Source organism: Thunnus albacares, chromosome 3 (assembly GCF_914725855.1).
Source record: "Thunnus albacares chromosome 3, fThuAlb1.1, whole genome shotgun sequence".
Lineage (NCBI taxonomy): Eukaryota > Metazoa > Chordata > Actinopteri > Scombriformes > Scombridae > Thunnus > Thunnus albacares.
Window position 1 is genome coordinate 28,637,056 of NC_058108.1, and position 26,733 is coordinate 28,663,788.

Sequence of the window (26,733 nt, forward strand, 5' to 3'; positions counted from 1 at the left end):
TTTATGTTTCACCAGCCATTTTGCAGTGCAAGCTGTGTGTAGTTAATTTTAAGTATGCATACTGTTTACATTTATACACTGTCATTTATACACTGTCACTGTCATTTAGGTTTAATTGCTTCTCAGATTCAAACGTCATCACAGGTAACTAATATGCCAAAGATGTGAATTTTGTTTGAGTGATTCAGTCGATTTCACTGAATTTTGTGGACAAAACCTTGACAAAACTCACATAAAGGGTTCTGTGTTTATTGTAATATTTTATGCAACCCTGGCAGCTTTCACATTAGTATGTTGCTTTTACTGATCAGAACCAAATGGCAGTGTTTCATTTCTTTTGAACATAGGAAAACAAGCTTTTATGCCTCTGACTTTGCTGACTTTGAAAAGATACTGTGAGAAACAATGCAGATGGCATCCAACAATAATTTGCAAAAACTGAGAAGACAAAAAGACATCAGTGATGGCCTTGTTAGAGGCTATTTCTTTAAAGTGTTCTTGACCAGATGTCTCAATGGTGTGCCGGAGCACTGAAGGAGCTCATTTTGATCTCTTGTACACTGAGTGCTGTATATGGAGAGAATGGCAATAAATTTGAATTATTACTTTGACTTTGACTTGTTGTAAACTTCTGAATTTTGATATCCTCACATGTTCAGAAAGTTCAACAGTCTTGAATCTGTCTAACAGGTACAGAGAGGCGAAAAACGAATGCAGATGTTTTATACTGTACAGAGCACGAGGGCTCACTGAAAGGTTTAATGAGTGTGAAAATGATGTGAATCAGATGCTATGAACCTCACAGGCATCAGAGATCAACTAAATTGAATGGCCACAGAGTGAGAGGTTTTGTACCGATGTGACAGACACAGACTGCAGATAAAGATGGACGTAGCGAGGTGTGACATCACTCATTGGTTTTCATTGGAGCCAGTTTGAAGCCCACAATTGCTGCTTATGCTCTGTGTCATCTTTTTCCATTTGGAGCCAGGACCTTCCAAGTAAAGACTGTTGTTTTTCAGGCCCTGGAAACTCACTACCTTGGACTGAAGTGAACACTAGTTCACTGGGAACACTGGGCGTTGCACATTTTAGCTGACGTTGGCTACTCTAGCTTAATTGTGCTAACCAAGTAACATTAAACTTACCAAAATGTTTGACAATAGTCTGACTCAGTGTGAGTCCCAGAGCCGGGGAGAGCAGCAGGCGAGCCAACTGTCAATCACAGCTGTCAATCAACGCCCACATGGCAGACATCAAAGCTGCGATAAGTCTTCAAATCTTATTATAGAAGCAATAATTTCCTAAATGACCACCAGCACACTTATTACAGAGCCCAAATTTAGCAATTGAGACCATAACGACTTGTTGAAAAAAAATATTGACTTAGCATTTCCAGAGAGAAATTCACAGGTTTTTTTGGAGTCATTTGGAGCCAGCATCTAGTGGCATCAAACTTTAAGGTACCTCAGCCTCAAGCTGGGTCAGACATCAGACTCTCAGAATCATCAAAACACCAAACGGTAGAATATCTTTTAAAACCATGGTGTTCGTCCGTCCAGTAGAGACTTGGAGAATCTATGCCCAGGAGCATTGAAGCTGCTGTGGAGACACATGATTTTTTTTCCTTTAATTAAATGGTAGGCGAGAAACAGACGTAATCTGCAATGCTGAGTGTTGTGTACCAATTTGTTACTTAATTGCTAAGAACACTGCTGCTTTGCATCACCTCTACCACAAAATCCCCAAGTGCATCGCAGCTTCTTAAGCTCAGCTGGGGGAACTTTTGCAGCAACGTTCCTGCGCAGAGCTTGGCCGACCTGAACAGCGACGAGGGCTGTTATCAGTTTTCCAAGGAGGACCCTGAAGAGATGATCCAGGTGACAATAAGTGACAAAGACAACAGCGAGCCTGACAGTTCTGTGAATGTGTGTCTGTGTGAGTGTATGAGTGAGTGAGAGTTTACCATTGGGAGTGCAGCTTGATTCTAATTGGTTGGTTTCCCCTCCCCAATGTGCTCTGACTGCTAATAATAGCACAGCAGACAAGCCCCGGTGGAACCTGATGCCTCTGTTTCTCTCTCAGACCCCCACATCCTTTCTCATTTACACTACTTTTTTTTCTCTCTCCACGTTCAACAAAGGAGAGCTGAGCAAACTATCAGCCACCTCCCTGGCTTGCTCCTACCACCCGCCCGTGTTTCCCTCCCAGGCTAGTCTTTCAGCCTGTGTCCTTGTTTAATTCCCTGATCACTCCACCATTAATTAAACATGATCACAGGCCATGTGTTTCCCACTGCACTCAGCTCTGCATCGACGTGCGATTACGCTACGCATCACTCTCTTCCTCTTTTCTCTCTCTCCCATCAACCAAAGGTCCTAACCTCTTTTTTTTAATCTGTCCTCCTTCACTTTCCGTCTCCTCTTTCTGTTTCCTCCTCTCCCTAAGGTGATCTCTTTTAACGGCAGTAAATTATTCATCAGGCTGATATCCGCCTCGGAGAAAAAAACCAATGGATAGACGGACAGATAGAGATGAATAAATAAAAAGGTAAAAATGATCTATCCGGTGTCTATTTCACGGCAAGCAACATTTTGTGCACAGCGTGTGTGTGTGCGTGACAGCGTATCCCCGTGTGGAATTCCGGCGGGCCTTCCGGAGGAGTGTTTCCACGATGCAGAAAATCAGAGCCAATGATGGTGATAGATGGAGTGAAGGGAACCTTGCAGCAGGGACTGTGCCAAACAGACTGGGGCCTCGCCAAGAGACAGCAGGGAGGTGAGCAAATAAAGAAGACCGAGAGACAGAAAAAGAGAGATAAAGGCGGAGAAGGATGAAGGGAAATCGCTGTAAATTCTCAGGGAGTCTATAGCGTTTGTGTTTGTGTAAGTAAATCGAACAATATGCTCACTTGTGTTAGAAAGCAAGAATCAAAATGTGTGCCAACTTGTTATGTAACTTGTCTGCAAGGATAACATCACAAGCTGCAATACTAGAAACGGACTATTAGAAACGGACTGATTGACTGTGTGCAATATGCTGCAATGAGATGCTACTGAAAGCAGAATCCATCAGTAAAAACACTAAAAAAGTGGATGGATGGACTAATTTGGCTGTTTGTTGGACTTTTAGGTACCACAAAATTACAAAAAAAAAGGCTTGTGGTTGACTGTGTGCAATATGCTGCAATGAGATGCTACTGAAAGCAGAATCCATCAGTAAAAACACCAGAAAAAAGGTGGCTGAATGGGCTAATTTGGCTGTTTGTTGGACTCTTAGGTAACACAAAATTACAGGTCGGTAATTTCTTAGTAATTCCTTGAGAGGTTTCCTGGAAAGAGCCACGCAATTACATGGAAAATGGACACTGTGTAGTTGGTGTAGTTGCTAATCTAGAGTGTATTTTAGTAACAAGATAGACAAGCATTCAATAAAACATATATGAAGTATCAGATATTAAATAATGAATATTTACTTGGGTTTAAATGGAGCAGCTCTTTCAAGGAAATTCCTCTTGATAAACCCAACATGACTAACTAATAAGATAAAGATAAACAAGATAAAATGTGTCCATTTTCCTTATAATTAGTAACTAATTACATGGTGCTTTCTTCCTCCGAAATTAGCTTTTTTTCTAAGGGTTACTGCAAGGCACACAAATAACTCCACACATTTAAGGTAATAGTTTAGAGCAAAGGTGTGTGTCCCCCACAAAAAAACAAAAACAACAACAGTTATTTTCATTCAGGAAGTCAGGGATATAATAGGACAATGGTGGAACACTGAGTGCATTATTATCCTGGTTTGGAGCCTTATCCTGTTTTGATTATATTCGGGATATGGTGTTAACATCAAATATGAAAACCCAGTTATTCATATCTTTGTATACATCATCATAACAGTATCCAGGTTTCTGACCGTCTGCCTGCAGGTGTGTCTTTATTTTTCACCATCTCAGCCACTATGAGATGGTTCAGAAACCTGGATAAGGTGTTTACATGCCACAGTATCCTGGTTTCTATTGAAGTACTCCAGGTAGCATATCCAGGTTTCTCAAAACCGGGATCATAACTAGGATACTAGTGTGCATGTAAGCATACTCGTTGTTCTTTATTTTTCTCCTTGATGATTGATTACCTTGTTAGTTCTATCTTGAAAGCTGTTTTAATGGTGCACTAAGAAATGTATTTTATTTTTCGATTAAGATGCCTGAACCCCCTGAAAGGAATCTGTAATGATGCTGAAAACATTACATGAGCAAGAGCTGCTAGAACCAATATATTTATAATAACAATGGAAGAATAAACAATTATATTAACTATGGATCACATACATTTACATTTTTAATGAACCACAAAAAATTATCACCTGACTCTGAAGTTAACTTTAGTTTAGGGCTGGGCGATATGGCCATAAAATAAAATCTATTTTTTTTATATGAGATGGGTAGACCTTAAGTCACCACAGTCTCCAGAGCATGGATGTATTATAAGAGCTGCATATTGGACTGAAAATGGTGCTTATTCAGTCCATTAAGAATTGCTCGCCTGGTGCATACACCGAAAAAAGTTTCTAGCTTCCAGGTTTACTTCTGAGGGTGTGTGGCCCACTGAGTACGTACAGTAGTGTTTCTCCCGCTGGCCACACTTGCAAGTTCCTGCTCAGCCCACAGACTTTACATTGTGGCGATGTCACAGATTTTTAAATTGCTTTTCTTGGCTCAAGGAAAGTTTTACAAATATAAAACCTCCATGGATCAAAAATTCATAATAGGAAGAGTCATAATTGACCTCGTTTACAGTCTGTGGTGTCCTGTCAACAGTTTTGCACATGTCTCTTTTACAATGGTGCTCCATGGGGAAAAGGATTTTTGGGCCGTAATAAGATGTTTCACTGCAATATCGCAAGTGGCCACTGGTAAAAATTGGCAGGAAGGCTGAGCAGCATCCATGCTCCAGAGTCCTGTAGACTGCAGCAGGTGTTCATGCAGTCACCGTCACGGTTTACGAGACTGTCGTGACTCAAATGCTGACAACCATCTGTTAATTTTCTGGCTAAAAATAACCTGATAACTTGAATTTCACGATTTAGACATTTTACACATCATGCAAATACAAAAATTTGAATGAATCACATGAATTCTATATATTGCCGAGCCCTACCTCTATGACGCACAGTATTCTACCTGCCCATCATGAAACAGCAGACGGAGAAGTTAGCAATTAGCTTGTGAACATACTGGAATTAGTAGCTGAAGAGCCAGATGTTTCCCTCAGGAGTTGATCCAAAACAGATTTAAGAGGAGAGTGAATACTGGACTTACATTCATCATTGTGTACAGAAACAGGAATCTAAACGTTGCTTCCTGTCTCCTGGTTGTGTAAACCAGCTTGTTTCTGCTGCCCCAAAGTTACCAAAACATGAGTCAATGCATTTTTAAGGTACAGTGATATTACATCTCCATCCTGTGAATATTTGCTTTGTCTTCCGTTCGCTTTAATTTAAGTCCGTACAACTGACATAATCAAACATGCATTTCCTGTTTCTGTGTGATCTAGCGGTTCCGGGGGACTTCAAATTGCGCGTTTGACCAATAGAATCAGTGAAAATTGTGTTTGGAAATGGAAAAGTACTTACTCACCTTGTTTTGTTCAATTTCACTCCACCAGACTATAAACTGCAGCATCACTCTCATACACTTTTTACTTTCAGTTATCAATCTGCTCAATATTAATTTATATCCCACATCAGAACCGTGACGTCACATACTTTTCTTTCAAGGTAAGGAGCAACGTTATTGAACAGAAAGCTGATGTGACTGTACCTTGATGCTTTGAAGTAGTTCTGTAAATCAAATTATGCTTCCTTTCGTTATGACCTTAATGCAAGAAAAAAAACTTAAGATGTTTATATAACAGTTGTAATCAACGGAGCATTACGTTATTCTGGTTATAATCAACTAATTAGTGTGTGTGTGTGTGTGTGTGTGTGTGTGTGTGTGTGTAGAGGAAATGAACGGGTGCAGCAGGTTCACACCTGCTCTATCTAATGGCTGTTGCTGGAAATCACACACAGTCTGTTTGCCTCAACAAGGCAGGCTGAGGAAAGCGTTAAAATGCCCTAAAATATTGTGAACTTCACAGATTATTGACATATTAAAGTTAATTGTTCCCTGAGGTATACAGTTTATGATGTGTCTGTGAATAGGAGTTATGTTTGCTTTCATTTTTGTGTAAAACAAGCTGTGTATAAATATTTCATCATTCTATTAATTAAATGTCACAAATGAAGAAAAATAGGTGGAGGATGAGGAGTTATATCTGGTTTTCTAAGCAGTGACCCATACTTGAGGCAGTTAGACACAACATCATCACAGTCACCATGGCAACACAATAGCCATTTGTGATGTTTCCACAATTAGATCCATACATAGCCAAGCTTCTTTATCATCCTCAATCGCTTTCTATCGATTCAGTGTTTTTCTTCATCTCATCAGCCTTGACACCTTGTTACAACCTCTTCTTCTTCTTTATATCTATACATCTTTTGTGTGTTTGTACAGTATGTATTGTGCGTATCTGTGAACTTAAATCTCAGCATTGATTGTCTGTGTGTGTGTGTGTGTTTTTGTGAGTTTGTCGGTCTCTTTATCGACTCTTCTCTGGGGATGTTACCCTCCATTTTCAGCTCATAATAGCCACTTAAGTAATAATGAGCAGGTTAAACTGTGCAGCTGCGCTTGACTCAAAACAACAGTCTCTCCTGAACTCCGTTCATCCATAGCACTGCTGAGATCAATCAGAGCCCATGAAAAAAACATTATTACACAAAGAAAGCTCACAATTAACACAGATCCATTTAATGATATAAAGAGATCTCTCAATCTTTAGCGTTAAATATTGTTTACTTTGAATAACTTTTTATGTTATGTCTCTGTTTTAGCCACTGTTGTGCAGAACACACATGCATGGACGAACACAGACACGCAGGTTTGTATTAAAAACACCTTTCCACTTTCCAAGACAGCAGAGTCTTAGTAAAGTTTGACAGTAAGTTTTATTGAATGAACAACCATGCTGACTGAACACGTCCACGATCACATCACAAACCCAGAATATCTCCCGTCAGGTCTCCACTGTCGTCGAGTTTTGAAGAGTTGAAATTCAGTTCACGTGCTGCGTTTTTCGACAATTCAACCTCAGCTTCCAAAAAATCACTTCTGAGACACGAGTGGAATGAAATGCAACAGAATATGGATGAGCTCAAACTGTCTTGACTTCCTTCTTTCAGCGTCCCTGTAGCAGAGGCAGTTAATTTTCATCTCTGCCGTGATGAATACTCTTGTCTGTGACCTTTAGACTTATGTTCGACAGCTGTGTATTGTGTCTAGTTATTAGCTCTGTGAGCTCTAGCAGTCCAGAAAACATTCAAATTCAAACACAGACAGTGCTCATTTTCTTGTTGATGTGAATGGTTATTTTTGTGTTTGTATGTGTGTGTGTGTGTTGTAAGATGCAGTACCCTTATACAACTTATCTCCTCCATCTCTACTTTAACTCTCTCTTTTTTTTTTCTACCACTCTCTACGTGTCGATCTATCCGTCACTCCGGATGACGTGAAACAGTGTGACATTGTAGAGGACCTGGTGTCCGTTGTTCCAGGTGTACAGCGCTCTCTCTCTGGGGTTGTAGTCCATCATGCTGATATGGGAGTACTGGTTGTGGAAGGGGATGTCGGTGTATTCGTACGTGGAGGAGTTGGTGTGGTAAGCGAAGTGGACCTTGGCTCCAGCCAGGTGAGAGTTGGTGACGTACAGGGTGCCACAGATCATGAAGGCTTCCCCTGCGCTGCGTTTAGGAAACCCCGTATCCCAGCTCCGGAGCACTTCCAGCGAGTGAGGGTCCAGACGACTCACCTGCAGACAGAGAGGGAGAGACGGTCACCGAGAATCCTTTTCAACGCATGTTATATAAAACTGCTTGCAGAGGTGAGCTGCTATCATGTGAGATTACTGGTGATATTTTTTGTCTTTTTTAATCCCACAATGTTTGTTTAATTGAATGTAAACAGGTTGCTGGTGTCTAACTACGTGTTGCCTACAACTATAGACAGTAACAAAGTGCATTTAATCAAAAACTGTGCTTAAAGGGGACATAACATGCACATTTCCAGGTCTATATTTATATTCTGGGGCTCTGCTGGAATATCTTTGCAAGATTTACAGTTAAAAAAAACTCCTTATTTATCTAATACTGGCCCTCTATGCAGCCCCTCACTTCAGCCTCTGTTTGAAACAGGCCGTTTTAGCTCCTGTCTCTTTAAGACCCGCCCTTAGTGAGCCTACTCTGTTCTGATTGGTTATCTTCCAGCAGACTTCCAGTGACTCCGGAGGCTACATAAACAAACAGATTTCACTTATTTTTCTCATTCTTTACCCAAATGGAAGCATCTCAAATACATCTGTACATGCCCGAGTTTGAATCTGATCCAAAATATGCAAGTGGACAGCACAAACAACCCAGTAAACAACCTGAAGTACCAATAACCTAAAACAACAAATCCTACAGGACAGACAGTGGTTTGTGTACATTGCTGATGTCATTACAAGGAGGAAGTAGAGGTAACTTTGCAAACAAAGTGTTCAGAGCAGGCAGAAGTCTGGGATTTTGACTTTCAGGGAACATTTTTGCATACGTTCACGTCAAGTTTTGAAACTTTGACCATGTTTAACATGGACATCCGACATTATCACAGTTTAAAAATAACAGAAAATGTTCCCCCTTTAAGTACAATTTTGATGTAAATTGTTGTTTCTGCTCTATACTTCATTCAAACACTACCTTTTTAAGAGTGAAATATTGTTCTAGTTATTTTGCAGATTCTGATTTTACATTCAAAACATCTGATCAGCTTGTAAAATATGAGGTACTGTCACATATTAAACTCCACAGCAGTACATAAAGTAGAGCCTGATAAATCTGCCAGGCGATATATTAGCCCTGCAACATAAACATAAACCATATATCCCAGCCAACAAGTAGCAAGAAAATGCAAAACAAAAATGCCAAAGATATGTTTAAGGTCATTTAGAAACATTGCCTCTGTTGGATGGCTTGTCCTCAGAACTTGAACAATTTTACTTTTATAATGTGTTTCTATATAAAAAAAAATCTTAATCTTATCTTTAAAAAAGGTGTCCTTGACAAACATGTTTGTTTATGTTTATGTAAAAAACCAATATTATGGAAAATCCAGTATTGTTCGGGCCACAATATAGAAATTACTGTAATTTTTTCTCTCCATTTCTTCTTTTTTTTGTCCTGTAACTGTGTTTCCGTCCCTCACTATTCTTTTTTAAAGAATAAGGTAAAGAGCCTTCTTCCACCTCTGGTTTTCTCTCACTGTGTTGTAAATTTCATACTGCCAGCACCACCAGGAAAAGGTTTTATTGTTGTGAGCATGTATAAAGGTGTTTTTTCTCTCTTTTAGTCTGCAGATTGAAGGTCAGAATAGATCAGTAAATGGAGTGCTGGAGCACCAGGGAAGAACTGCTGATCAGCTTATTCTAGTTTATGTTTAGGAAGAAGCTTTTTGGTCTCCTGTGTTCTCCCCCTGCTGTTGTAGCTTTGTGGTGTACTTTTTGTGGTTAACATATCTTTCTCAAGGCAGACATTTTGTCAGAAATGTGTGCAGATAAAAACATTAAAGGGGACATTACTATTTTTGTGATTTTCTGTGATTCATATATTGTTTCGGCTGATTTATCATTTTAAATGAAGTTGTTTTTGAAATAATGGGTCCTTGGCTCTCCATTTCCAACCGACTACAGTTGATTTTTCTGTCGGAAAGGAAGAATTTGATCTATCACAAACTACCATCAGTTGGTTGAAAATGTTTTTGCCGACTGCCTTTTAAATGTTTAAAGCTGACTGGTTTTAAAATAAGAGCCCTGTAAAAGGCATCTTAAACATGCACTTAATGGCTTCGTACAACGTATTGTGCTAAAAGGCCAAGGACAAAGCTACTAAAGCTGCATGACCCTGATAAAAACTCAACACTGTCACAAGTTGAGGATCCATGTAGAAGACACTGAAATAAACAACATTGTTCTTGTATTGCTGTGTAGAGCTAGTAGGTCTTACAGTAGTATTGTAAGGAAACATATAAGATCAGACTGTTATTTTGCTCTAACGTAACCTTGTTTGGCTGCTTATAGGTTACATATGTGTTTTTATTTTCAAACTACTAGAGAATCAACTTTTAGGGTGGGAACTAACTGATGAATTTGTCAAATGTAATACTGTCTCAAGCTGGGTTTCTGGAGTGTAAACTAACGATAAAGAGATGGACAGAACTGCTAATGCATAATGGACTGGCCTCCACACGGTGGATGTGCTGGGGTTTTTTGTTTGTTTGTTTGTTTGTTTTTGTTTTGTGTGTCTGTAACCTGTAACCCCACAAACTAATCGCCAAGTGCTCACTCATGGGGGGATGTTGGGTCTCTGTAGATTAAAGAATACGGTCTAAACCTGCTCTATATTAAAAGTGCCCTGAGATAACTTCTGTTGTGATTTGGCGCCATATAAATAAAATTGACTTGACTTGACTAATGTAGTCAGTTAATGAATGATAAGCTTCTTGGCCTTGGAAGTAATGCTCGATTAATACTTTAGGTAGTAAGCTACTTAGCTGGACTTGTTATTGATTGCAGCTTATGTTAGAGCAAATAAAAACACTGTTTAATCTATTCCTTAGAATTTTGCTCTAAGGGCTGGGAAAAAAGACACCACCCTCTTCTTTAAATGCAGAGAATCACTCTTACCACTGCCCCCAAACACACCACATCAGCAGGGATGCTGACGGTCAATTACATTATATAGTCGGCTTCCTGTTATTGTAAGCAGAAGTTGCGTAGGGATCGGCCTCCATTTTTACTTCGTTCTGCATTTCTTTTCTCCTGTGTTTGTTGAATTAAGGGATTTTGTATTTAAAATTCTGTTTGGGTGTAGTTTAGTTTTTTGTTTTGATGAATTGGGTTTTGTTTTTTTATTTCAGGCGATGTTTTGCTTCCGACTGAATTTTTAAAAGCTATGCATCAATCTTTTGATTTATGCCCCCCCCATGACAACTCCACTTGTCATCTAGGTGTAGGCAGCTGGTTGTAAAGTACACAGTAATACAGAAAATTAGCTGCATACTCATCATGTTATGAAAAACTGCAATACACATGATAGATTACATTATTCGATGGAGCAATGTGTCTCTGTCAACTTTTTAAATGGATTTTCTAAAAACTGTGGGAGTTTATGACTTCTGGAAGGCAAAGCAAAGCTGCTGACAGCTGCAGCTTCAGAGTGCAACAAATACATCACTGGGTTTGTATTTTTCCTGTTTATGTAAATGTCCCATATTCAAATACAGCGAGAAAACTTTTATTTCATGATCTCTGCCTGTTTTTTTTTAATTACAAAAAGAGCACACACGCAGACTTTACCATTATGTTTCCAGCATTTTGGATGGAGGTGTAGACGGCCCAGAGTCCTGTCTCATCAGCCATGAGATCAATGTCAGAGGATCCTCCCCAGCTGTAGGGGAAGGTGTTGTTGTATCCCGCTCCACTCAGGCTGCGCTGGACCATCACGCTACGAGAGCGGAAATGGTACTGAACCTGGAAAGACAAACGCACAAACATCTCTTGCTCCAGTCATCTGATTATCAAACTGTTTTTTTTTCTCCCATACTCGTATTCTAGCCGATCTCCTACCAGGATGTTGCTCTGGTGCTTGTTGTAGTAGAGTGACCCATTATAGACCACGTGGCCGGTTCCTGCCCAGGGGTGGGGCAACAGATGCTGCACGAAGTTCTGCCCCTTGGTGAAATCCCCCATGGTTCTGTACTCCAACACACGTCTGCCCTTATAGTAGCCATCCATCGACCACACCTGATGGAGAGAGGAGAGGAAAACAAAGGGTTTAAAGGTATAGTTCAACATTTTGGGAAATACGCTGATTCGAGAGTTAAGATGAGAAGAGTGATACAACTCTCATGTCTGAACAATAAATATGAAGCTTCATCCAGAAGAACAAACAAAATTGTGGATTAAACAAACAGATAACGTGTTAATTAGTGAACCTTAGAGGTGTTTGTTGTAGCCAGGCTAGTCGTTCCTTCTGTTTCCAGTCTTTGTGCTGAGCTAAGCTAACCAGCTGATGGGTCTTGCTTTACATCCATAAATTACATAAACGAGAGTAGTATCAATTTTCTCACTCAACTCTGCTAACTGCTTTTTCCAAAATTTCAACAACTTCCCTTGCAGGATCCAAAATGAACACCCACCAGAGAGAGCTTCCTTATAGTCAACTACTATGTTCACCAGCAACTTGATTAGATAATGACATGGTGTTTGGCTTTTGGCTGGTCAAATTTTCTCCCTGGTGGCCACCATACTTCAGCCAATCAAATCAAGGCAAGTCCAATAGTCAATCTGCTTTTAGCTCTGTTTTGGTCTCCACCAACTCCTGAAGGAAATATTTGGCTCTTAAGCTGCTAAACTCTCCACTATGTTCACAAGCTAGTCCCTTACTTTGTCTGTCTGCAGTTTGGTGTTGAATAAGTAGTGAATGAAGGATGAAAAGCTTCACTGAAAACAGCTGCCTGCTAAAGCCAAAAAACAATGCTATGAGAGAGATAGAGTGACCTGAAATAATAAAGTTGTGGGATAGACAGCTAAATGAGCTGAAACTCTCAATAAAGCTCCCCAGAGCTATGGGGAAGTGCAGAGTTGGGTGATAATTATGTACAGTCCAGACAGCAAGTATTTGGACAGTTACACATTTTTCAATCCTTTGGATTTTCCGAAAAATATTAAATATGATGATTTTGTTTGACTTCATGTGTATCTTTCCAATTACATTTTAACCTCGGAGCTTAGCGGTTTCTAGTGTTTCAGGCTTTTCTCAACATTTCAGCACACAGATTGGTCCATAATGAAAACTGCAGAGAGCACAAATTGTGCATCTTTAATTAGCAGAGGTGCACACAAACAGAGCTATCCACAATCACAAACCAACTTCCACGTATTTTGCTTCTTTTACTTAGTATTTCACATCTATAACATGATCTACTGAAATGTCCATCAGAATAGGCCACAGCTATTAATGTGACTCAGGCAGGTCTGAAATGTGTTAGATTAATGTCTGAATCTTACAATAATGTCGTTCAGGTCTCACTGAATGTATCAGGGATGCTGCAGAAACATTGACTGTATATAAAGAGGTCAGCTGTTACGCAGAGATTCCTGATTTATACAGTGGAATTGTTTGTAATAAAACAGCCTTTATGGATGAATCCTGCGCTCCATCAGAGCTGTCAGGACATTTTTATTTTTAAGTGGCTGAAAGTCCAAGATAAGTCTACCACCCCATATCACTTGATCCCCCCCCAATGTCTGACTGAAGATTTCGCCCTTGATATCATTCAATATCAATTCAATATCATTCAAGCCTCACAAGCTTGAAGAATTGAAGAGAGAGAGAGGGACAGAGAGAGGGAGTGAGTAAAGAGTGAGCGTACATGCAGATAACACCAACTAACCAACGCCGACGCTAATAACTCCACCCTAATTGCATCTGGCAATTAGTGCTGGTCTTTGAGGCTTATTTGCATATAAAGGGGCCAATTTTGCGCTGAATGTATGAATATTACCTAATTTACATGCATGCAAATGGAACATGCACACTATGACGCTATTTGCTTGGCAGCACAGTATGCGGTGCATTTCACCCTTTGCGGGTGATTTGTAAATGACACTTTTTACAATCCTTTTATGGATTTGGCTCTATGTGTTCAAAGGGCTATATCTCCCATGTTGGTCTTTTGATATCGACTAAAATGACTTAGTGTAGTATTCATTAACTTTATTTCAAATTGAATGTGATGAAGCACAGAGTCTGAGGAACAAAATACCTGTCCAAATACTTGGGACTGTATCTGTGGGTTAATCACTAAAAAAACATTCACATACAAGTCGCCATGTTGTGTGTGTGTGTCTGTGTCCATTGTCAATATAAAAATATTGATTGTACAAGAAGTGTTTTGATTTCGAAATAATGATTGTTTCTCTTGTGATGATAGCACGTATGATGGTGATGCTGCTGCTGAAAATGGAGGACTTTTCTGCTTGGTAATGCAAGGCTACATTTTTGTAATAAATATAGGTAATAAATTCAAATTTACCCCAGGTACGGAGAATTGATGTCCACCCTCCCCCACCTCCTAAATCAACCCGACCTAAATGGAAATAGCTGCCTGATGAAAAGTAAAACCAGATAATCTGAGAGTAATGAGAAGAGGTGTAAATATAGGACAGAGGAAGAGGGGGGAGGGGTGACCGTGGAAGAGAAAACCACCACCGCAGTAGCAAACGGACGACACAGAACGAAAAAAGACGAGGGGGAAAAAGAAACGAGAGAAGAGGAAAATTGAGCATCGACAGCGTGGAGCATTAATTACCCAAAGAGAGACAAGAGGTGAAACAGATGAAAGAAAGCAAAGAGTGCAGGTAAGAGAGAGCATTGTTGGCGGGAAAGATGCTCATTATTCCCTTGGCAATTACAGAGGGCAGGAATGAGGAAGCACATGAAAAGGATCTTTTTTTTCATGGGTCAAAGAAAAGAAGATCTCTCCTGCCGTGACAGTACCATTTTTTAAATTACAGTAAATTTGTAGTTGCAATACTTAAAATCCCCACTGAATGAGAGACTTCCAGACAAAGGTAAGTGATTGCAGTGATTCTGAAGTTCTTTAATTGAGACACAGCTTGTGGTTTGCAAAGACAATGAAACAGCCTGATTACTCTCTCTCTACCTCTAACACTCTCTTCTCTCCCTCATTTCTCCTCTAAATACTTCCCTTTCCTCCCTATTTTTCCCTGCTTCACCAGCTGATCTGATGAGGCTTTCTCTGTCTTAATTCCCTATAAAGTGGTGTTTCAAAGGAACACGAGTCCCTTTGTTTTCTGGCAGTTGTAATCTTCTCGCACTTGAGTGCACTATTTGCTTTATATAAACAAGCTCCAGACGCTGATTATAAAACAAACGGTGCATGCAAGAAAGTGACATTTTGCTTTATCTTGGACTTGCACCTTAGTTTTAGAGATTGTTACACTGTTTTCTTTCTGCTCCTTCCCCGATGGCCTAATCTATCATAATACAATACTCGCATGCTTTGAAACAGTCCCTTCCAAGTTTGACTACCCTGTAAAACATTAAAAAAAATCCACAGTCCTCATTATGTGCAAATATTTATTCGTAAAATAAATCAGTATCTCTAAATCAACAATGGATAACAAAACCTTTTCAGTTCACTCACTGCTCTTGTCCAGCCACATCAGGCAACTGTTTTCAGTAAAAACTTGTCAGTTAATCGACTGACAGACACCTAATCGATTTTTTTTTTAATGTGAAATGATTGATTAGTTATTTTTTAAGCAAAAATGCCAAATATTTGCTGATTCCAGCCTCTCAAATGTGAGGATATGAAGCTTTTCTGTGTCATACATCAGTAAAATATCTTTGGATCTTGGACTGCTAGTTAAACAGAACAAGGAAATGTCACTATGAGCTCTAAAAAAAATGATAACAGGCATTTTATAGTCAAAATGATTAATTGATTAATCAAGAAAATAATTGTTAGTTGCATTCCTAAACCCATTGTACACTACCTGTCCAGTGCCAAACAGAAAACTGATGAAATTAGCAACTAGCTGGTGAATGCAGTAGAGCGTTTAGCAGCTAAAGAGTCAGGAGTTGATGGAGACTAAAATAGGACTAAAATGTGACTGAATGTTGGACGTACAATCATCAGATGGCCAGAAATACAACTGTAAATGAATGCTAATGTTGCTTCATGTCTACTGGATGTGTAAATAGGCAACTGTTTGCTAATCTGGGGGCTGAATAATCAAGTAATACTGCTTTAACCTCAACCTAACTTTAAAACTAAGGCTGTGTTCAGAAAGATGATTGGACTCTGTGAACAAATGCAGCCGCCTCATTCATTCCAATGAGACCGTTATCTCATGTTGTCCAATCAAATATATAAAAGGCAAACTCCTGCTAGATTGCTTTTGTAATATGAACGGGGTAATTCTACTGTTTACCCGGCGATTGTCACTATGGAGGATAAAATTATTGCTGTTAAAACTTCTGAGTTGTATTATACATCACTGTGCAGTGTTTTGGCATCTGATTAACCTTTAAACACATGGATTTATTAATCAAACCAGCCTACCTTGATTGTATTTTAATGTCTCACCTGTACCTGAAGCAACACGCCCACACTGATGCAACCTCTTGCGTATTTTTTTTTAACTCAGTGCTGTTTTTTTGGTAACCCAAACCTCTTACCTCTGAAACAGCTAACCATAACCTAAATCTAACCCCAACCACAGCGGGCAGAGCTACAGGAAACACAATTTGAAGTGGAAACCGTCTTTGACACAAGACTGGCTGAGCGAGGAAATGAGGTCTGTGGACATAGAGAGAGGGAATTTCATGGTAAAAGGTCTTTGAACATATCCACTTGATTTGTCTAACTCAGCCTGTCAAAGCCTCGTAGTATTAGCTTTGTCTGAACTTAATGTATTTTTCACAGAATAGTGAGTAGACTACTGTGAATTTTTCCCCTCATTTCTGACAGTGTGTCCCTTCATGGCAAACGTGGGTAGAAGGGTTCATTGTAGTGACTCATTACTTAATGTACACATGTAGCCTTTAACGGCTCTGCTGACCTGTCTTATCTTCTTTATCTTTTTTCCCCATCTCCCCTTTTCAGTCTTCTTTTTCCATCGCCTCCTTTGCTTCTTTCATCCCATCCTGCTTGTCCTCCCCAACTATTGTCCTTTTGATCAACCTTCTCCCATTTCCGCCCTTCTCTCTTTGTTTCTTTCACTTCCTGTCCAACCCCCTCTTTCGTTTTTCTTGTTTCTCATCCCTGCTTCTCACCTTTTCACCAACATTCTTGCCCCATTCTTTCCCTCTCTCTTTTCTTATTTGCTGGGTCTCTCTCATCCTCTCTCTCTTTCTCACCCTATCAGTAGAGACATCTTGACAGATCAGGGGATATCCACACCTCAGCAGCTGTTCTCAAATACAGCGACAGGTGTGTGAATGCGTGTGCATGAGTGTGTGAAACATAATGCACGCACAAACACACATATTCACACACTAATGAGCTAATGAAGAATTCATAAATGCCAAACTGGGACCCTGTGAAGACACTGCAGTCATGGATACCGGAGGATGTATAAGAATGACTTTACATGTAGTGCTGGTGTTCTGTATATGTGGCACACTGATGGATTTATATGATTTATCTGACTTCATTTTCATTTACGGAGTTAAATATTTACAATAAAAAAAACAGATAAAAAGATGTAATTTTTTATCAGGTGGTAGATGATGTTTCTGATGGTCAATATCAGCTCTCCGACCAGACAAAACCTTATAATCATGAGTTTATAACATGTAAAATGCATCCAAGATCATCTGCACGTATGCACATACTAGAGATGTTCCAAGAAATCACTGTTCGTATCTGAATCTGTATTTACTGAGAGAAAAAAAAAAACTGCTGTTGTTGGAATATTAATGCGATAAGTTAATTGTTCTACAATCATCTAGTATAATAATGAAGTATAACAAAAGTAACAATAACGCAACAGCTGGCAAAGTCTCACAGTCTTTTTTAGCACCATCACCATGCAAATATATTACCACATTCTGAAAAAACAACAGAAAATATATTCTCTGTAATGGATTATCTGACTTAAACTCATTTACATGCAGGGATGTTCATTGTTATATTTATATACTGGATTAACTGAAAACCAGAAGTGATCCACAAACACCAACACTGTTGTGTGTTTTGGAAAATGTTCAGCAGTAAAGTGAAAAATATGTTCTGTTTATGCCTAGAATAGGCAAAAAACTTTAAACCTGCATTCAGTGATATATTTGATGTTAACACTAAAATAAATTAAAGTTCTTCAAACCCACTTTTTGCTCACTGTTTTGTCTCCAGTCCAGCAGCTAAAACATTATTTCTTAGAAGCTAAAAGAGAGACCTACAAGCAGAGTGACTATTGGACATTCATCAGGTGTAATCATGACTGTGATGGGTGTTGTTCTGTGTCTGCTGGATTTGTAACCACGAGCAGTGGCAACACATTAGCCACAACAACTGTATCTCTACAGTCTATATAGAGTCCAGACAGTAAGTATTTGTACAGTTACACATCGTTTGTTCTTCAGGTTCTGTGCATCAGCACATTCAATGTGAGATACAATAACAGATGCTACATTAAATTACCAAGTCTCAGCTTTAATTTAAGTAGGTTTACATCAATATAGAAAGAACTGTGTGGAAGATATAGCCCTTTTAACACATGGAGCCCAAAGTTTAGGGGTTCAAACTTAATTGGATTAGGGCTGCTAATGATTATTTTCATTATTGATTAATCTGTCGATCTGTTGTTTGATCTATACCACCACACAGGGACTCATACAGACACCTGTGTCATACAGTAACAGGATGAAGAGAGGTGACAGTAGCTGGAATTAATGTGTTAAAATTGCTGCTATTCTAGAGAATTGACACATCAATGCTGGGATATAGGGCAGTGGTGTGTAACAAGTTGGCGTGCATCACCAAGCAGGCTTTCATAAAAAAACAAAGTGTTTTGACAAGCATCATATCCTGCTGGTGCGTTTTGCCCTTTAGGTCTCATGGATACAAACAGTGCATTTTGCTTTTGAAACACAAAATATAAATATAAAAAGTCCACAGGGTTCCCTTAAGCTTGAAGAAAAGCAAAATAAAAGTGTTTTTAGTGGATTACAGAGTTTTATAGTTTCACTGGTTTAAATGCAGGAAGAACAGATACTGTTCTGTATTTAAATAAAATGCATTACTTTGCTGAGTGCTATACTTCTGATTCAGTAACATCTTGCATGCATCATGAATACAGAAAAGCTTCCTATTATTGGGACAAAGATGTAAACAGACACAGGTATCAGGAAAGCGCCACCAACCATAACCCCATAAGTGTAACAACAGTCACACTGGTTACTGGGAAACAGGCAGCAATAACTAGGATACTGCTGGTGGGTATAGCTCCCTCTCATCATCACGGAGAAGCTCTAATAGGGAACAGGCAAGGGTCACCATGGCGATATAAATCACACCTGGCAACTGGGAGACAGTCGCCTTGACAACTAACTTAATATGCGCTCCCTGAACAGAGAGGGTGTGTGTGTGTGTGTGTTGGAAATGGGCGAAACTGTTAAAAGCCAGAAAGAGACAGAAAAAATATATTAAGAAAAAATATAGAGCTTGGCTACTTTGTGACCACATTCACAACACCTGCTTCACTTGTCATACACACATACACACACACACACACACATACACTGTACACCTACCCTGCTATCAGAGCTGGGAATCATGGCGTCAGTCATCCAGGAGCCAAAACGGGACCCCGAGGCTCTCACGGTGATCGGGTTGCTAACTACTGTCAGACGCCCACAACCTGTTAACAAATGATGAACATATCCTAGAATGAGGATGCAAAAAAATGTGACTTTTATATATGTAAGTGAAGAAACAGTGTGTGTTTATGTTTTGTGGTTTGGACCGAGTGATGCTGGTTGTTGAGGTCACCTGCCAACTTGCTTACGATCACTTATCACCTTTCACCAGTCTCAACCGATGTTCAGGATTTTTTTTATCTAGATATATTTGTGTCCCAAGCATGAACTGTGAAAGAAATGTGTTTGGAGGAGACATGACTAGAAAAAGGATTTGAGATTGAAATAGTGTGTCAGAGTGGTTGGGTATGCATGTATCTTCCACTCTGACCACTCATATAACTGTCTTTATAAAATGAATCCTTTTTGACGGTACGTTTTCATTTTTAGTGAAAGGCTCTTTTTTGATGCATCAGCCGCTCCTTACCAACACCTTGACCTTGAAGTGTTTTAGCTGCGTAACTTTGACTAAACATTTGGTTTACTACACGCAACTGTTCCTTCACTGAGAACTGGAAGAGTGGCTGCAGTTACCCTACATATGGATTTCAATAGTCACACATGTTTACTGGAAAAATAGTATCAAAACATCTGCAGGTATATCTTGAACCGCTCCCCCCCAGCATAATCCACTTCTTCACTCTCCATCCATAAGCTCAGTGTGTCCCAACTATACATGGTTAAATAACACTGCTTTTGTTTTTATCCTCATGCATGACCCTGTCAAACTGATGTTAGAGCACCTGCCTCCTGCTTCTAACCCTAAACATAACCCTGTTAATTAAATCAGTTTGATACCTTTATACATAACCATTATCTGACCTTTCCATGTGCTTGAAAAGAAAAAACAGTCTAATTTGAGGCTATTGTCATAATCCATTCCTATTCAAGGAGCATGTTATTTGTGGTTATTTCACAAAATGTTATAAGATTGTGTCTCACTGGTTATCTAAAATGAATAAGATGTTTCTCCTTTTTTACTTCTAGTTTAGAGTTTGTATTATCAGTAGTGAGTTGTTTCTGTCATGTTTACTGTTTGAGAACCATCCATGACTTGACTGGAAATTTTCAGTTCACAAGTTGTTGTGACACACTGTACTATATGCTGATGTTTTTAAAAACGTTGGTTCCCCATAGACGTTACTTTGACATTATTTTATTAATTGCTTGTGTTGTCAACACTGCTCTTGTTCCTAGAAAGACACTGAATCATTGACTATTTTTACAAGGAAAAGTCTGTTTATCTTGTCAGTTATGAATCATCATTGTTCTCACAAAGGGATAAAACAGTGATTTAGTACTGCACAACATACATTTTGAGAGACAGATTTTTAATTTTTTTTTAAAAGGTCCAATTTGGCAAAGCAGTAGCTGAGATATCTCAACCCAGTTTCCAAAACATTGGATCCTACAACTCCTACCGGGATACAACTCAATAGTGCCTTCTGTTATGCAGCGTTCATATCATATCTGATTTACCTTACAGTTATTATGAGTTTCCGACTTGTAAATATAGCTCTGATATATCCGACTTGGTACTTATTAATACAGAAGTGCCTGCAAACCAGGAAAACATGGATGCCTCATGGCAGCCAAAGTCAGTCGTTCAAAGTAATTAAACCCAAGCTTAATGGATATATTGTAATTTGGTCAAATGCACAGCATTTTAGCCCTCATACTACCAACTCAGTTATCATAGAACCTTCCCGAGGCCTCGATCAGACAGAGTGCTTTTTAGCAGCCTAGGGAGGCTTTTTGCAATTGTTTTCAGTGAGAGTGAAGCTTTTTGATCGCAGCTTTTGTGTTGCTGAGTGCCTCACGTTTTTCTGCTCTATGTGCCTTGTGTTTTCGCAGGAACGCCCTGAACGCCTCTAGTTGAAAAAACTTAGAACTCAGAACAGAACAACACTCGATGTCATTTGCATTTTTTCCCATTGCCCAGTAGGATGAATTGAAAGGTGGGTGGTTGCCTAGCGAAAAAAAAAAAGATGCAGCAAGCTGCTCTTTTTTTTTAAATTGTAGGCTACAACAAAGAAGGCAGTGCAGTGCAATCTGCAAAAAGCGTTCTGTGTTATTGGGGCCTGAGTTGTCACATGACGTAAATGCCTACAACGTCCTTAACATGGAAATCTAACCAATCCTTCCCATCCATCCAACATAATGTGAACACAGCATTAGACCATCTCTGCCAGGTGAATTCCTGTGTGTTTTAAAACTTCACTGCCCTAGATCTTGACGCAGGTTTTCTGATAAAAATTTAAGGGCTCAAGTCCAGTTCATGATGACCTTGGTGACATCATCAGGGTTATTTTTCTTGGATTTTAAAAAGCTCCCTAAGAACCACAGAGGCCATTATACAACTGTTTTTTACTCAATAAGATTGAGTTGTACTTATTGTGACAAGTAAACTCATCTTCTTGTGTATAATTGGTAGAGTGCCTCTTTAAACCACTTGAATGTCATGCAGGCATTTTGTTTACTTGACTAGAAAACACAACCTCATGAGTTCCATTTGAAGGCAGTGTAAGTAACACGTTTACATTTATAACCGAGTATTACTGCCCATGCAGCAGCACGTACCCAGTTTGTTCATGCAGCTGTGTAGCCGGGTCTCCAGCAGTAAAACCCTCTGTTGAAGCTCCTCGTAGTCGTATGCTCCGATCTCTTCCTGAATAGCTGTCAGGATGATTGACAGGTTGAGCAGCTCCAGTCGAAGGGTGGCCAACGTCTGCAGGTCCAATCTGTACTGCTCCACCACTGACAGAAGAGGCCGTAGCTGAGACATCTGACCCTTTAACTCCTGAGAGAGAAAAAAATGAGTCAGAGAGAAGAGGGAGCGCACACTAATGTGGTTAAATCTGAAAACACATCTATCTTTGTCTCTCCTTCGGGTGAGGTAGCTTAGAGTAGAGCCATTGCTCCTTCTCAGCCATGTGAGGTAGTGCATCTGGTCAGGAGTGTGACTGCTTCCCTGTGGACGGATTCTGGGCTTGTCTGACTGGGAGAAGACCCCAGAGTAGACTCAGAGTGCTTTCTATCTAGCTAATTATGCTTTTTCCCATCCTCACTCGTCTGTCCTTTAGCCAGTGACACGGAAATTGATCGCCATCATCAAAGATGTTCCAATCCCTTAAATGCATCTCAGAGGAGATGAGGAGTGAGGAGAGAGAAGGCTCCCAGAGGAGCTTAGAGAGAGGAACCACAGGTGTGAACGAAGCATCCCGTTAATATGAATTTGTTTAGTGATTGTTCTGTTGATATAATGAGACTGTAAAAGGAAGGGCTGTTGTCTGTTGTGGAATCGGCGTTACTATAATATTAATTCTACAGCATTATTGCAGTAATTGTATACTGTGTACTGGGGCGGCTGTGGCTCAGGAGGTAGAGCAGTTCCTCCACTAATCAGACGGTTGGTGGTTCCATCCTCGTCTCCTTCAGTCTGCATGTCAAAGTGTCCTTGGGCAAGATACTGAATGCCAAATTGCTCCCAAAGGCTGTGCCATCAGTGTGTGAGTGTGTGAGTGTGTGTGTGTGTGTGAATAAGCGAACGAGAACTCTACTAGAAATTAGATCTCCTGATGAGCAGGTTGGCACCTTGCATGGCAGCCTCTGCCATCAGTTTATGAATGTGTGTGTGGATGGGTGAATGCTGGCATGTAGTGTAAAAGCACTAAAAGCACGGAAGACTGGAAAGGTGCTATATAAATGCAGCCTATTTATATATATTTATTTCAATTAGACAAATTCCCCTTTTGAAACAAGAATAATAGCACCAACAACAGCTCTAACGTTATCCATTATTCATAAAATAAAAATGATTCAATGAGGTTATTATCTGAATGATGAATGAATCATAAAAATCTTCATCAGCCAAAAGGCTTCTTTTCTTCTTTTTTTCTTATTTTTCATCTTAAGTGCATCTCAGCTCATTCAGGAAAAATATACAGCTATACAGTCCTATACAGTCACAGTTATTATTGTCCTGTAATATTAGCCTGAGCCAGCAGAGTATCCTACTTATTGTACCTGTGGTCTTTCACAGACAAATTATAGTTTTTATTTAAAACATTTATTGTAGGTTTTTTGCTTCCCTTATGTCTGTTCTGTTCTTTTAATACTAAACAAACTAAGTAACAAGTGAGGAATGACTCAGGAACGACCTGATAATTGAAAACTATATAGTAGATAATGATGAGTTATGTGACAACAGACTGGGAGATACTATATTAATGAATCATTAGGAAATTATTGGATATCTATGAATTGATCATACTAATCACTTTCTTGTAATGGGTAGTGAGTATCTATCACTTACATTCTGAATGCCTGTAATCACTACTGGAGTAGCGCTCATCAATTAATGTATTAATTATTATTAATTATTCCTACGCATTTGATGCTTGAGATGCTGTTCGTCATGAGTAATTGCCTTCTTCTAAAAATGATGCTGCAGTGAGCGAGGATGTCCCATTTGGTAAATATAATTACTCCATGCTTGCGTCTCTCTCTCTCTCTCGCATCTCGGCTTGGAGGAGCTAGGATGCGAGGACAACACAAAAGCGAGGGAGACCGAGAGCCTTGTTAGGCAAATGGAAAGCACCCCCAGAACTTGCCTGAGGGACAACATATCCCATCTGGCCTGGGAATGCCTCATAATCCCACAGGAGGAGATGGAAGATGTGGCCAGAGGAAAGTACGCCTGCATCATTTGCTACCAACGTGACCCAGTTAAACAACATAAAATTGGAGGAGCGATCTTTTTTCTGCATTTTGGCCTCCCAACCGCAGTAACAGACAGCTTTTTTTATGACTGAGAATTGATCTGTTGAAAAGTGCTCTCATACTGGATAAATTTGAGCCAGTGTGGAGAGAACAGGACTTTTTTCTGCGATCAATCTGAAGGAAGATCAATATGGTGTAAGAATTATGTGTATGACATAGCTGTGTGTTGCAGTGGGAGGTTAAAGGGTTGTTCTTATATGCTCGTTTTATCTTTGACACTTAAGATGTCTTTTCACCTTAAAATCCCGTCAAAAAACTCTATACTGGGTAGGGATAGGAGTTGGATTTGATATGGAAAAAAGGGATTAAGCAGAGTGTCAAAAGCGAATACAAAAACCTTATAATCTCCTCAGAACATCTCATACCCCCGCATACAACACAACAACACATCCAGGAAACCAGGGCTTGGCAAACAGTCAAACATTTTATGTGTCTAATCCCACCCCTGCTATCTTGAAATCAGGACCTAAATACATCTCTGACATCAGTTCATCTGTTTCCAGAACTGGTTCAGCATCACATTTTACATAAGAGCACAGCGATTCTTTTCTAATTGCTTGGTTTGAGATCTGACCGCTTCATTGTCATCATTATTTGTGTACAGTTGTTTTACTGTGACATTAAATAAGCTTTTAAAACGATCTCGACAAAATACCGTAAATGTCATGGCCTGTTGGACTGTAAACACTTTACCTGGCTAATCCCTCCCCTGACATGTCTGCTCCTTCATCTTCATCTCACTCTAATCTCTCCCCTCCTGGTTCACTCTTTTATCTCTCCCCTCTCTCCGCCCCAACCTTTTACCTCCTCACTTATTTCACTTTGCTCATTCCTCTCATCCACCCCACCCACGGGGAAAAATGGTAATATACAATAAGACCTCTCTTCTTTCTTTTATCCTCCATCTCTCCCAAGTCCTCTATCTGTGTCTGTCTGTCTGCCTTAATCTCTCTGTTTGACCCCATCTTCTCCATCTCCCTTGTTTCCTTCCCCCCAGGGGGCAAAAATGCTGTTAAGTTATTGATAAACTTACTGTAGTTGCACATAAATATTCACTAGCTCTGCCTCTGCCTCTCAGTGCAAAGGCAAAAGCCTATGACTGTGAAAACCCCAAAGGTGCAACACGCACACACACGCACACACACGCACACACACACACACACACGCATAAACTAACAGAATAAAAACTTAAAAACAGACCCCAAAGCCCTGTGATGTTGTTAAGAAGATGCTCGGCAAAAGATGAAAGGCAGAATGGATTTATGAGGAGGCGGTAACACTCTCTATTTGGGGAAGTAAGGGGTAATGTGTAGGGATGGGAATCGAGAACCGGTTACAGTCGAGAACTGGTTCCAAATTGTCCGATCTATCGTATGCCTCCGAGCTTATCAATTCCTTTAATCAATGCCGGCATGTTTTTCTGACAAACCCATGCATCTGTGCTGCTGGAAACTTGCAACAAGAGGGAGTCATGGCACAGAGGAAGAAAGGGTCCAAAGCGTGGTTTCATTTCACGAAGATGACAACAGTGTTTATTGTAATGTCTGTAATTGATCATTTCGAGTAAGGATGGAAAGACCAGCAATATGATGAAACATCTTTCTACGCAACATGGGCTTAAATTCAAGGAACGCCATGTATTTGATACTCTATGCATGAGTACCACAGCTTTCCATCCGAGCAGCTCGTCCATTGGGTAAATATCTTATGTTATAATAACATTAGCGCCATGCAGGCAGGCTTAGCAGATTTTCCCTTTGACCGAGAAAACCTAAATGAAAACGAATGCTGTACAAATATTCTCTCATTTCATCCGTTGTAGAAGATGACAGACTGTTGCTACAGCTAGCTCAACTCGCCCATCATCTCACCAGCCAGCAAAACCTTTCACGCTTGCTGCACAGGGAGGGAAAATTAGCTTTTGCACACCTGAGTCACATGCATGCCTTTTTTTCTACTCTGTTGCAACACTGTGTTCAGACTCAGAGGAAATAAAACAGTTGCACTGACGCTGAAAACCTGGCCTTGTCTTTGTCCATACAGAAAATTGATCATGAATCAATGAGGGAATCTATGAAGAATCAGACCGATAAGCAGAATCAATACTGACATTGGTATCAATAAAATCTCATCAATTCCCATCCCTAGTGATGTGAGTGTGTGTGTGTGTGTGTGTGTGTGTGTGTGTGTTCCTTGGGTACCACCTATGGCTCCTCTGTCTGTGTCATACAGCATCTCATGCATTTAAATAGTGGATATAATATTCTATACTGCTGGGACTACACGCCTCCAATGAATTATACAGCTTCATCTCAGAAACTTTATTTTCACTACCTGATATCATTGTCCTGACACTTAATGATA

General features: G+C 39.8%; 1 protein-coding gene across 6 annotated transcripts in view; it reads right to left on the reverse strand.

Moving 5' to 3' along the window:
* Positions 1 to 7,037: 7,037 nt before the first annotated feature.
* LOC122979779 (noelin-2-like) overlaps positions 7,038 to 26,733 on the reverse strand; it is a 35,454-nt gene continuing 15,758 nt past the window's right edge. For all 6 annotated transcript variants that reach the window (XM_044347508.1, XM_044347506.1, XM_044347507.1 and 3 more), the window contains 5 exons: positions 22,168 to 22,387; positions 19,483 to 19,589; positions 11,766 to 11,942; positions 11,496 to 11,669; positions 7,038 to 7,916 (listed from right to left, as the gene is read on the reverse strand). In XM_044347508.1, coding sequence (XP_044203443.1) covers positions 7,596 to 7,916; positions 11,496 to 11,669; positions 11,766 to 11,942; positions 19,483 to 19,589; positions 22,168 to 22,387 — 999 coding nt within the window. In that variant the 3' untranslated portion in view covers positions 7,038 to 7,595. The remainder of the gene's footprint in view (positions 7,917 to 11,495; positions 11,670 to 11,765; positions 11,943 to 19,482; positions 19,590 to 22,167; positions 22,388 to 26,733) is intronic.